This window comes from Micromys minutus (assembly GCF_963924665.1).
Source record: "Micromys minutus genome assembly, chromosome: X".
Taxonomy (NCBI): domain Eukaryota; kingdom Metazoa; phylum Chordata; class Mammalia; order Rodentia; family Muridae; genus Micromys; species Micromys minutus.
This window is the reverse complement of record NC_137970.1, coordinates 40,115,575-40,128,350: the sequence shown is the minus strand read 5'-3', so window position 1 is coordinate 40,128,350 and position 12,776 is coordinate 40,115,575. Positions and strand designations below refer to the sequence as shown.

The following is a 12,776-nucleotide window of genomic DNA, read 5'->3' as shown; positions in this document are numbered from 1 at the left end:
AAACATATATTTTTTTTTTATTTTGAGCTTAACACTTCTCCACTAGATAGCAAGGAAAAGTGATAACAATTACACATTACACAAAAGTACTGTACCATTGCCTTTTTCTTGACGGTTTCCGAAGCCTCTACAGTTAATAAGTTAAATAAAGGGCTTGAGTACATAAATATTTGTCTAGGAACCCTACCGTATCTACAACACAGTAAGAATCTACAAGAGGACAAACTTTTACCATACCACGCTGAGTGCAATTGCGTTATAACATTTCAAATATACAAAGCTCTGTTCTTTTTTTTTTTTTAATAACAATGGTATGTACAGAATCAATAATCACAGTTTGGTGACTTCAACAGTCCATATTCTAGCAGAGTATTTCCCTTTGGTTTGATATAAAAACCTTGGTTGGTGTATGATAAAGAAGAGAACAAGAACGAGACGCCCCTTTCCTTTAAGTGCACTGTTAGCTATCTTACAGATTCGCATTCGCTTCCCTGGCCCTGGCGTCTGTCTAGCCGGGCCGCGCTTAAATCAATTTAGAGCGCCAAAATGCTATTCAAAATAAAAGCTAAGTGGGGTATCCAGAGGAAGAGAAGGTTGGGCTTTTAATTTTTTTAAACTTCCATACTAGGCATATTGGGGAGAAACCCTCCCGGTTATTTTCAGTAAGATAAAAAAAAAAACGGGAGAGTGAACATTTGAGGTGGAGTGACATTGGCAGTGGCGGGGTAGGGACAGGGACAGGGACAGTGACAAGGGCAGGTGGACAGCCAGTGGAAGAGGTGCCACGTCCTTTATCGCCAAGAGCTGCCTTGTCCACGTCCAGGCTGCTGCGAAGGCGGCTGCGCTCTGTCTGTGCCGTCTTGGGAGTGAGCTGGTCCTCTGTTTCCATTTGGTCTTGAGTGGTGCTGAGTGAGGTGACCTTTCGGGGCGCGCCCTAGAGGCGCAAGGGCGGAGGGCAGCCTTTAGCACACCTCCTTCCCCGTGCTGGTGCCCGGCAGGATGTTGAGCTGCGTAAGCTGCGCGGCGTGCTCCTTAGCCTTGAGCCTCAGCGCCGCTATGCTCGATGCGCGTCTGTCTGCGGCGGCGGTGGCCGGGTCGGCCAGCGCGCCCGAGGCCACTGCGCCCTCCACCGCGGGTGTGGGCTGTCTCAGGAGCGCAGCCGCGGTCGACGCGCTGGTCAGGGGGGCCATAGTGGAAAAGAGCCTGTGGGGAGAGCAAACATCGCGGTCATGGCCTCGTGAGTGGAGCGCGGCTCCCGGGACAGCGAGTCCTGCCACCTGTCACCCAGGCGGCGAGGGTGGAGGGCGAGGAGCAGCTGGGAGAGTCTGTCCCCTGCTGGGGCTCGGTTTGAATGTGAAGTGGGCCGGTGGCTTTGCAGGAAGAGAGAACCCACCAGGAAAAGAAAGCTCAGGGGACCAGATTCGTCCGGAGGGAACGAATTCAGAGCCAGAGGTGGGCCCCACAGCCCAAATCACAAGGCCCACGGGTGTGGATTCTGGGGTTTCGGTTAATAAAGCTTGTGTTCTGAGGTCAGCTCCTGGAGTGGTACTGTTGGAAGAAGAGCAAGTAGAAAGGCACCGGAGAGACAAACGGGATGAAGAGGGGGTGGGGGACGAAAGAGAAGAGGAAAGCTAATGGTGGAAGGGTCCAGAAAGTAGACTAGAAACTGCCCAAGACCCTTCCTTGCTGCAGACTTTGCACTTTCTCTGGGCTCCTTCTGAGTGTGAATCCAGGAAAAGCCGCCCTTAAGTGCTGGCCTTCGGGTCTGCCTGCGCTGGCCAAGCACCCCCTTTCGTGTGGCTAAACAGCTAGCGTCCTGGGGAAGGGTATTTGAGCGGCCGCCTGTTGATTTCCGTTCCACGGGCCGCTCGGACCTTCCGGACGCCCGCGGCCCCGCACCGAGACACCCTCTCCCCACCTTCTTTGAGCTCCAGATGCCTCCTCCTGAGAGTTCCCAGGGTCGTGAGCCCTGTGCACCACTCAACCCAGTGCCTTATCCTGGGACCCGTGCCAGAGTACGCGCCACCGCCTCCGGGTGGCGCCGGGATTACTCTCCGCGCAGGGATTACTCTCATTCCTTCCCCTCAGCATCCTTGACCCGCAGCTGTGGCCCGAGAGCCCCATGCCCTCATCTCCACCTTTGCGGCCTGGCGTGTTTTTCCAAGCACCTCCCCAAGGGCTCCTGCTGAAGTCCCCCACCCTCACCCCCGGAGAGCGCTTCAGAATTTCCTCAATTAGAAATGAGCCCACCTGGGCTCTTGGAGCCCCTGCTCCTCCTCTCCGGCCTTCTCTTCACTCACCATGCCAACCCCGCCTCCTCCCAACCTCGAGGAATCTCTGGTGTTTCAGCGGGGGTTCGCCTGGTTTTACGAATAGTCATTTGTTGTCAGAGGGAGAAAAGAGGAAGGAGACACAGGACTTTATTTTGTTTCAAGAAAGAAATAATAATGACCTGGTGGGGGCATAACATGCTCTGGTTCCATTAGGTAAACTGAGGCACCCCACTTAACTGCACTTAAACGCACTTGCTAGGTATTTCTCTAGTTTGATGCATTAATTTTCCCTCAAGTCCTACTTTCAATTTTCCCGAGGATATTTTTTTTTTTGTTCAGTAGCTGCACAGTTGGATGAATCTTTTATTTCTTTGTTCTCCCTAAGAGAGATCATTGAAGCTGCTTTCAGATTTATTTTCACTGCACTTCCCAACTTAACACTCCCCTCCTTTGTTTCTTTGTCTGTGTGATTATACAGATTTTTTATTTCATCATTCAATGTTCGCTTAAAGAAAGGGAGTTCTAGGCAATGAGATGGCTCTTTTATTTCGTTGTCTTGTGCCGCTGTCGGGGTCGGGGTCGCACAGATGGGGTTACTGCTGGCATCGGGTCCTAAGTGATAAGAAACATAGAGTCTGGGGAAGAAGAAATAGTTCTGTGCACTTGGAGGGCCTTCTAGATCCTGGGCTCCTGTAGGGGACCCCAAGTATGTCCCCGTCGCTGCCGAGCTCTGTGGCTTGCCTAGGGACTTGTGCAAGACTTTGAAAGCTTTCCAGCCCTGTAGCCTATACCTGTTCATTCAAACAGCCCTGGTGGAGGGGCACCTTCAACCGGACCTGTTGTATCCTCTCAGGAACAGTTCTGGTTGTCACGGTTGCTACTGTCAACTGCCTACTTACTCCTAACTCATTGTCCTCCATACCTACTTTTTCTTTTAAGTCAAAGTTAGGGACTATTTTGTTAGATTTAAAGTCACTGAGGTTGACCTGTGTATAGCCGCCTCCTGCCCCCTCTCTGACCTCAGCATCTGCTTGGGTAGGAGACAGACAGATTGACAGACGGACAAACAGAGCCTCTTAAGGCTGTAGTTACCTGCCAAAAGCTGGGCTGATGAAGGCCGGGTGCCGGAACACCGCTGCTCCTAGGAAAGTGCTCAGGCCCAGCGGCGCCCCGCTGGGCGGCAGGCTAGCAGAGCCCGGGGGTGGAGGTAGGCTTGGGAAGGCAGCTGCAGCCGCCGCAGCGGCGGCAGTCCAAGCCGAGTCAAGCGCAGGGTGATGCGGGGGAAAGGGGCTGGCATCCAGGTAGGGGCTGAGCGGGTGGGTAGCCGAGAGTGGCCCGGGAAAGGGCAGCCCCGGGGGGTGGGTCTGCGCCCCAGCCTTCTCCCGCTTGCGCCACTTGGCCCGACGGTTCTGGAACCACACCTGCAAAATGGAGAGAGAGTCCGGGTTGGCTTGGCTCTAGAGCCTTCTCTCCCTCCTTCCACTGTTCCTGAACGCACCCCAGCCCTCTGTAGTCTCTGTGTGAAAAGGTGCCCAGATTTTAATTCAGTAGAAACCACTGAACAAGCAAACCCTTAAACGTGGTGTCTATTTAGCCCAGGCTTCCAAGACTCAGGAAAGTTAAAATATGGGGTCACCTAGGTTGTCAGGTCTAGGCTGACCCTTCTTTACTTAAGCCTCTCTGGGCCTCGGTTTTTTAATCTGTAAAATGGGGCCAATAAAACTATTCTCATAAGACTCTAGTGAGAATGAGTGTAAGGCAACAAATGAAAATGCACAACGGTGAATGTTGAGTCTCTTCTGCATACTCAAGATGTTCACATATTTTAGATTTACCCAACAGCCTGGGCAATGTCTGCTCTCTCTTAAAAAGAGAAGTAGGGAGGTCGTTTATTTATTCTTTGTAAAAATAAAAGAGCTACTAGTTCTCCCTGAAATGTAAAAGGGTCCAAAGCAGGCTCTCTCCAGGGACTTTGTATGGCACATCGCTGACTACTGGAGGAATAAGGCAGGATCACCTGAGCATAGGAAATCAATCAGAAAGCAGGGTTTGCCCCACTTCAGAGCAAACAGCCCCCCCGGGGGGGATGTGCTTTCCCTTGGTTCTTTAAATAAGGTAGTTGTGGGCTCAGAGGAGGTTTCCAGCCCCAGGTATTTTCCTAATTGTTAATAAGCAGCACTCTGAATAGAGACCTTTACCTGAAGCCTGGCAGCCACCATCATCTAAAAATATCACCCAAGAGCAGGAAATCATTTTGATGTGACCTGCTCATCACTCCCACAGCTCAGAAGCTATGTTCCTTCTCCCCAGAAGGCATCAATATTTTTAGGGCTGAGTTTGTGACTGCACATGAGTCTAAAAATTAAGAATGAACGCTGAGGTTATACAAACTTATGTTAAAATATGTAAGTTATCACAGAGGAACTTTTTTTTTTTTAATTTAAAAAATCTTCCAAATTTCCAAGCTGGCAGGGAGTGAGTTGTAGTAGCAGCTAAACCTGGTTGGACTTCTACACAGTCATCCTGGGCAAGAAAAAAAAAAATCAAGAATCCAAACTGATTGATTACTTGAGGTTCTTGGGAAATCATCAGCCTTCAAATACACCATGTGTGCATTATAGAAACGCTCTAGCTTGGAGACCCAAGGCTTTAAGAAGTTAGACTGTAGTTAGATTAGCCTGGGCGGGTAGCTTTCTCACATCCAATCTGTCTAGACAAGAATATCCACCATTTCTCCATCACAGGAAAAGGAATAAAGGAAGGGAAGTGGGGGCAGCAGAGGCAGAAGGGCCCTAAATAACATGGAATGCTTTTTAAAGAGAGATCCTCTGGCTCTTGAGCTCTGTGGCTCAACTGCAATTATCAAGATGTCCCCTGCAATTCCTCATTATTGAATTAATGCCTCTGAGGCCCCCAAAGGTAAACGAAAGGACTCTGATAATTCATATTCACTTAATTGCATCTTCTCCAGTGAATAGTGGGGAGAGGAGAAGGGGAGGGGGCGCTCTCCTTCTTTTAAAAAGTTATTTAACTTTCCCACGACTTGTTCCCCTGAGCTGAAAATGTGGAGTTGCTGTCACATCTCTGTTTGACAATGGAGAAATGTGTCAACAGAAAGGAGGGAACAGCCTCATCATTAGCCCTCTAATGCAAGAAGCTGTTGTGTATTAAATGAGCCATATGGAATTTATTGTGCTTTATCAGCGCTTGATTTTGACTGTAAAGTGATTCACTCAGCTCCTAACCCGAGGACATCTGTTTTCTGTTGGCCATCGGAGCTGCCCAGTGTTGATTGTCTCTTTGGTTATGAGGCCTGGGTTCGGAAATGCACTCTGGTATGGGGCTGCAAACACCTTTAATAGCATTGCACTCACTCCCTATTAGATCAATGTGGGCTCATTGCTATAAAAAATGGGAAATCAAATAGCATTAGCCAGCTCCTTGTGCAGGGTGGAGGGGAAATCAAACAGCATTTTGCCTTCAAATGGCCCTGTTTGTTCTAGCACTAAGTGGGCTTTTATGAAGCCCGATTGGAGACTTAATCGCAGCCAAATACCTGCTTGGAGCTGAGCGGATTTGTCTAACAACCAAATCCATGCTCCATCCTATTATTTCAATCAGGAGAAGTCAGCTGCTGGATTGTTTTCTACAAGGGCCTTGGGTACCAGGTTGAGGTAGGGGCTGCTGAGTTGCACTCTCAGGATGAGAAAAGCCCCTGTTTGATTCTGAACTACTTTAAGTTCCCAGAGCCAGAAATCTTCCCTTCCTACATCCTAGTTTGCAGCTTGCTTTTGAAATACCTTTGTGTGTGTGTGTGTGTGTGTGTGTGTGTGTGTGTGTGTGTGTGTGTGTGTGTGCTTGCGGTCTACTTTTCAGATTTGGATTCTCATCTTTTTATTCCAGAGGCAGTCCTCCACCCTCACCATCCCTAGTCTTCCTTTTCCCCTTCTTCCAGCTCACCTGAACTCGGGCCTCAGTCAGGTCCAGCCTCATGGCCAGCTCCTCCCTATAAGAAAGCAACATTCAGTCAGGTCAGTTAGGTCCCAGCATCCCTGTCTCAGCCACCTTTCCTTCATAACAGCTTCTTCCTGTCCACACCCCAAATACTTGGGTGTGACTGATCTCCTCTAGCATGCCTACTATTTGAAAATAGAAAGGAAAAAAAAAATCCAGCAGTATGACAAATGCAAAATATCATACATTATATTATATTATATCATATAATATGATGTGGAGGTGAATTCTTGTGTCTATGAGTCTTCAAACTTAGACAAGTAAGTTTTGTCTCCATCTCTCTTAGAGTAGAGTAGGGTAGGAAACACAGGCACACGCGCAGTGTTCATTGCTCTGTTTTATCCAAATACTAACTGGGCAGAGAACTACAAGTTTGCTTTTCTGCCCTCTTGGCTTTGTTTTGCTTTCTTTTAAAAAAAATCTTTCTGTTCCTTTTTACCCCTCTTTGCAGCTCTTTGCCTTTCCTCCCCCTCCCCCTCCCCCTCTACCCTCCCCTACCCCCTTAGGTCACACTCCCCATTACCCTCTGGAGATATGTTAAGCTTGTTAAGAGTTCAGTGGGGTAATTTTTCGATTAAACAAAATTTTGCGCACCTCCTGACTCCAGTGCCCACTCCAAACCCTGCCCATCTCAGGGGAAGTCAATTTAGCTGAAACCCTACCCCGTCATTGCAGTTATTACTGCGACAATTAAGGCAAATAGGAAACCATTAAGATGCTGTAAAACGGCTTACGACCTGTTTACCGAAAATATGAGCGCGCCGAGAAGAATTGGCTCTCTGCTCCCCAATATGAAAGAGCAGGCCTGCTTAAGCCTGGGGCCTGGGTCTGTGCTGCCCGCCCGGACCAGGTCGGCACCTGAAACTTCTTCAGCGTCGAGGAAAGAATCAGTTTACTAAGCATCTTCCTTTGAACACTCTTCCCACCCCCTCACTTTGCAGAAAGCACCAGCAAATCTAAAACTCTAGTCTGGCCGGGCCATAGTCCCTGAGCTAGGCCTGCTGAGCTGGAAAGAAATGGGGGTGGGGCGGTGAAGAGGAGTTGCCCAGGTTTTGTACTTCGGTCTCCCCCACATGCTAAAAAGGGCGGACTTGGATGCTAAGCGGCACTGTCTCCATTCCTTCTTTTTAAGTATACATGTCTGATGAACGCAGAAATAAAATAAGATAAAAGCCAATGGTCCCGTTAGCTACTTGATAGCACATGCTGACTTTGAGTTTTATTTCTGTCTTCAAAGACTGAGTGACCCGGAGCAGGACCAAGTTTCAGTGCCCTAGCCTGCATTAGATTTACTTTTTGGTTGTTTCTGGCTACAAGAGTTTGGCAACTGCCAGACCAACTATGTTTTGGAGTTGGCTCGGGCCTTGAGCAGAGATTTCTCTGGTTCAAAAGGACAGGCAGCGTTCTCCCTGGAAAACGCACATTGAAAAGCTGCACACGTCTCCTCAGAAGGAGCTGCCGGCCTCAAGGAGCAGGAGCTCGCCAGCCTGGCGCTCACGGGTCTCATTCTCTGTTCTCACTGGGAGGCCGGTCTCTTTCCTTCTCACGTTTACCCCTAACCCTGGCTCCTAGTCCTAGCCAAAATCTTGGCCTATGGGTGGAAAAGGCTCTAAGCCTGATCGTACCAGTAGGTCGGCTGAATAAGCAGGGGCTCCGGAGCTCCGCTATCCCACCGGTCCAAGTTTCTCGGATTGAGGACTGCAGAGCACTGTACATTAATTAGTCCAAGAGACAAAATCTTGCCCCACATCCCCCCCCCCCCGGCTGCTTGAGTTGCTGTTGATGGGTTCACCCCATCTTCCCGTTTACAGTAAAGTCATGTTAAGTGTAATGGGCATGGGGGTGGGGACAGAGACACAGAGGAAGATTCTGGCTGATGCCTTTCTGGTGAACAGACAGACACCAAACACTGCTTAGTTCCGACTTTGGTTATTTCAGGAGTCCCCAAGTGACAAAAACTCGGACCTTTTAAAAGGTCTTCTCTGAAGGCAAGGGCTCTAGTTTTCCTAAGAACAGTGTAACTGATACTCACTAGAGTCTTAGGCCACCGGGCGGGGGTGGACGGTGCACACAGTACACGGGTCAAAAATAGTGCCTGCTCTCAGGCGAGTGTTTCCTGTGCCTGGTCCAGAGCCTCAGCACTGGGAGCAGTCCGTGTGTGAGCGCCCAATGAGGCTGCTTTGGTGCTCTTTGGAGAGGCCTCTTGGCTCTAAAACTTGTCATTTGGAAACATTAAAGTTTCGGAATAGACAGAAAGAAACCACGCCAACAGAAACTTAAAGCCCAAGTGTGTGTGTGTGTGTGTGTGTGTGTGTGTGTGTGTGTGTGTGTGTGTGTATTGGGGAGGCAAAGGATCACATTTGGCCAGACGTTCCCTGGGCAGCTCCCAGGAGCAAAGAGAGGTTCCCCGATTCTGAGGGCTCCCTCCCCGTTCCACCCTCCTGAGCCTTTCAGCCCCGGCAAAGTACCTGGTAAAGACGTCTGGGTAGTGCGTCTTCTGGAAAGCCCGCTCCAGTTCCTCCAGCTGGTAACTGGTGAACGTGGTGCGGTAGCGCCTCTGTTTGCGCTTCAGCAGCCCCTCCTCCGAGTCGCTGCCGGCGGACAGGCACACGCTGTCCTCACCATCCTTGCCCTCGGCGTCCTCCGGGTGCAGCAACAGCTCTTCCTTAGGCGACAGCTCCCCGCCCTCCGTGGCCACGGCGGCGGCGGCGGCGGCGGCGGCGGCGGTGGCGGCGGCCACCGAACCGGTGGCAGCCACAGAGCAGCGCCGGGGCTCCTTGAGTAGCGCGCGGGCATCGTCCTCCAGCAGCTCCTCCTCGTCGTCCTCCAGCAGCTCCTCTTCCTCATCTTCATCTTCCTCATCCTCCAACAGCTCCTCGTCGTCGTCCTCGGTGCCCGTGCCACCACCCGCCGCTGGGGCACTGCCGGGTCCACTGGCCCCGCTGAGGCGCTCGTCCGGGTGCGCGACGCTCCCCGGACCACCCAGCTCGTCCAGGGCGGGCGGCGGTGGCACGAAGGGCGCCCCGTTCTCGCGGTACGACTTGCTGCGGCTGATGCTCACCTGCGGTGCCTGGCTGATCTTGAGCGTGTCCCAGGCAGCGGCGGCGGCGGCGGCGGCCACGGCCCCCGCGCTGTCCTGACGCTCCCCTGGCCGTGCAGCTGGCGGTGGCGGTGGAGGAACCTCTCCACGGGGACCAGCAGTGCCAGTGGCCGTGGCTGCCGCCGCCGCCGCCGCGGCCGCCGCCGCTGCAGCCGCCGCTGCGCCCTGGAGGAGGCGGCCCCCGCCCGGGCCGTACAGGCGCCGCAGCTTGGGTGGCAGGTGCAGCTCAGCCTCGAACGGGGCGCTGCTGCCCTTGGGGGAGCCTGCGGGCAAGGAAAAGTGGTCAGCGCGCTAGCCCCAGCGTTTGTTCCCCCGCCTCGCAGCTGTTGGGAACCGGCTGCTTTGCGGCCTCCGTGCCCCCATCCTTGGATGCAGTTCCCCTTCCTTGTATACTTTTTATGGTTCCCCTTTTCTTTTTCTCCTCTCAGGAGCCCCGGTCCCGCCTTTTACCTTCGTCCCTTCTTTTCTTTCTCATTCTGCTCTTTATTTCCCGTTTTCTTTCTCATACTACTCCTTTCGGCCCCTCTTGTTTTTCTTTCCTTCTCTTCTTTCCACTCCTTTTCTCGTCTTTTCCGCCTTTACTTGCCTTTCTGTTTTTTTTTTCTTCTTTACGATTCCACTTTCCCTCTATCTTATTTCATTTCTTTCTCTTTTATTCTCCTCTCCATTTTAGGGCCGGGCAAATTTTTTTAAAAATCGAACTTAAAAAAAAATCACCACTATTCTAAAAACTTCGTGCTAGACCTCTGCCTGCTGTTCTGTTTATGGGCCCCAGGGTAGCAGGAGGAGCGCTGCCCCGCGGGCGACCCCTGCGGGGAGAAGCGGCCTGGGTCTCAGGGCCCCACCAGGCAGGAGGCAGGGTTCCCTAGCCCAAATGGCAAAGAAAAAAAAATGGAGAAAATTTGGTAAGAGATGTCTGGAGCGGGGACAGGGGTGGGCTTCAACAGGCACAAGCTGCTCTCTCCCTTGGAGGAAGCGCCAGGCACAGGTGCCCTGGCAGGCTAAAAAAAGAAAAGGGAAAAAGTCCGTTTTATTTTAGAAAGGATCATTCGCAGCCTTTAGCTCAGACCCTCCAAACGGTGTTGCTGCCGGGTCTCTGGCTTCAAGGTTTAAAAGACACCGACACTTCTTTGCCTGCAAGCTTCTGCATCCAGCCCAAGGGGGAACTTGAGGATTAGTTCAGAAGACCAAATGACACTTGTTTTGGATTTTTTAATTTCAGAAAATAAAACACTTTAGACATCTCAACTCTTTTTAAAAAACACACTCATACGCACAGTAAAGTAGCGCCCAGAAGCTACACATTTCATGCATTTCAAATACAGTAAGTTGCCCTTTGGAGAACCCTAGAATAATGTTCTCTGCAACACTTGCATTTAAAGGGTCACCAACAATTAAAAACTAAAAAGAAACGCAAACCACTGCGTATAAAGAAATCTTCCAAAGAAGAAAGGCCAAAGTTCACCTCCTCTGAATACACCTCCACCATTCCTTAGCTTTTGGGGTTCTTGTCTCCATGAAGTAGCTGCTTTTAAAAGATTTAAAAGCACCTGCAGTTTCCGCGATATTCGGGGGCACACCCAAGGCCACCAAAAGGGACTTTTAATCACATCTAAGTATCTAAGAGTCTCAGCCCCCAGATGAAGCTGGGCCCCTGCTTTTTCTGGAAGGAGAGGTAGAGATGGTCCCTCTCTCTAAGGCCCCAGGCCCTAGAGTTCTCCCTTCTCTTTCCTGTGTCTCCAACTTGACAAGTCCCAGGCCTAGTCTCTCCCCCCCCCAACCCTGTTTCAAACATTTAAACCAAAGCCCAATATCCTTTTGCAGGTGCCTGTCCGGCACAGCCTTACCTTGCATGGCTTTTTCCTGGTCAGCGCGGCTGGCCAGCGGGGCAGGCAAGCTCTGCGCGGCTCCCAGAAGCCTCATTTTGCACGGGCTTCTCCGGCCCAGGATGCTGTCGATGCAGTAGGAGGAGAGCAAAGTTGGAGATTTACTCTTGCACTCGGGCCTCTCAGAGCAGCCCTCTTCCTGGTACTGATTGCTCATGTCTGGAGCTTTTTCCTAGGACTCAGAGAGTGGACTGCCTGCCTCTCCTGGCGAGTAGGATAAAAGCGTGTGTGTTGGGGATGGGTTGGATGGCTGATTATAACGGGTATTACTGCGATCTTTGTTCCTTTCTGTCCCCCTCGGTTGTGGGCTCCCACCCTGACCTCAGCCGGAGCTCGTCCTCTCCGCGCTCAGGACAAGCGGTAACAAGTGTAGTGAGCCGCGGGCGAGGGGCTCTGGTGTCTCTCTGCTCCACGTGCTGAGAGGCGCTCTCTGATTGGCTCTCGACAGAGGCCGGGCTGCGTAGGCCTGCCGGCAAAGCACAAAACGCGAACTGGATTCTGGAGGGGGCCAGCGAGTGTGGGGGCAGGGGACTAGCAGCTGGCATGCACCAGAGCTAAATTTCCTTTTCCCTCTTTCCCTCTTTTAACAACTTTCAAACTTTGCTGTCGTTTTCTTGTTGCTTCTTCTTGTCCTTAGGGTTACTCTTCGCTGTAGCTCATTTGGGTACTAGGCTTGTGGGTGCCACTTGGACTTTAGGCGCCCCTTCCACCACCCACAAGACCTAGCCTAGCTCCCTAGAGCGAAGCTGTAAGACTCAAGTGGAGATCGACCTGGTGCTTTCAGTGCCGACTTTGTCCTCCTGGGACAGCGTCTTGACCTCAGCGGTGTTCAGATGCCATCCTCTCTAGGACCAATGGACCTCCGACGTGCCAGGGGGAACCATCTGCTCTCTGAGCCTTTGGTTTTCTCTTGTGGCTCAGAGCCTAGAGCTGTTTGTCTTTACTCAGAACCTATCTGTTGCTCTCTTGTTAATATCAGCTCCCAACATGCCCTGTCTCCGTTTTTAACTCCGGAACGGGGGAAAAGGAGCTCTGCTAAAGGCGCAGTCTTCCCTGGAGTATCCAGAGAAGTGAAAGAGACTGGCAAGAGTGGAGACCAGGGACAAGACTGGGAGAGTACCTTTTCTCTTCTGTCTCTCTTTCCCTAAGTCCCCAAATTATCTTGGTTAGGCCTTCACCCCTGGAAGCTCCTGAGGTGTGAGAACCCCCACCTCCTGCACTGCACACAAGTGTGATTCTCAGTTTCCTAAGACAGAGCGTCACCTTGAACCAAGACTAAATGCCAAATCTTTTGAATCCTGTGACCTGGTCCCCATTAGCAAAAGTAGTGGAGGAGAGCCATGAGAAGGGCCAGTTTCTTCTCAAACAGAGCATCGGACCCGCGGGGAATCTACACCCGACCTTGAATGAAGTTGGGTAGATCCCTGAGAGGAGCCCGCATGGACATCCTCACTCCCTACGTGTAGCTTCTAAGAGACAGCTGGGGCCTTGACATTGGCTGGG

The 12,776-nt window shown here is 51.4% G+C and overlaps 1 protein-coding gene across 1 annotated transcript; it reads right to left on the bottom strand.

Annotated features, from left to right (window-relative positions):
- Positions 1 to 227: 227 nt before the first annotated feature.
- ARX (aristaless related homeobox) lies at positions 228 to 11,490 on the bottom strand. Its single transcript, XM_080910802.1, has 5 exons — positions 11,235 to 11,490; positions 8,756 to 9,650; positions 6,234 to 6,279; positions 3,366 to 3,694; positions 228 to 1,203 (listed from the first exon to the last, which is right to left on the bottom strand). The coding sequence occupies exons 1-5, from the start codon at positions 11,428 to 11,430 to the stop codon at positions 963 to 965; spliced, it is 1,707 nt and encodes a 568-aa protein (XP_080766928.1). The 5' UTR covers positions 11,431 to 11,490; the 3' UTR covers positions 228 to 962.
- Positions 11,491 to 12,776: the final 1,286 nt, after the last annotated feature.

Bases quoted from the DNA above. Each gene is read 5' to 3' on its own strand.
- ARX (XM_080910802.1), bottom strand. From the start codon at position 11,430: ATGAGCAATCAGTACCAGGAAGAGGGCTGCTCTGAGAGGCCCGAGTGC. The intron at 9,651-11,234 runs GTAAGGCTGTGC...CCTTGCCCGCAG, and splicing joins CCAGGAAAAAGCCATGCAAG to GCTCCCCCAAGGGCAGCAGC. The intron at 6,280-8,755 runs GTACTTTGCCGG...GCTTTCTTATAG, and splicing joins TACCCAGACGTCTTTACCAG to GGAGGAGCTGGCCATGAGGC.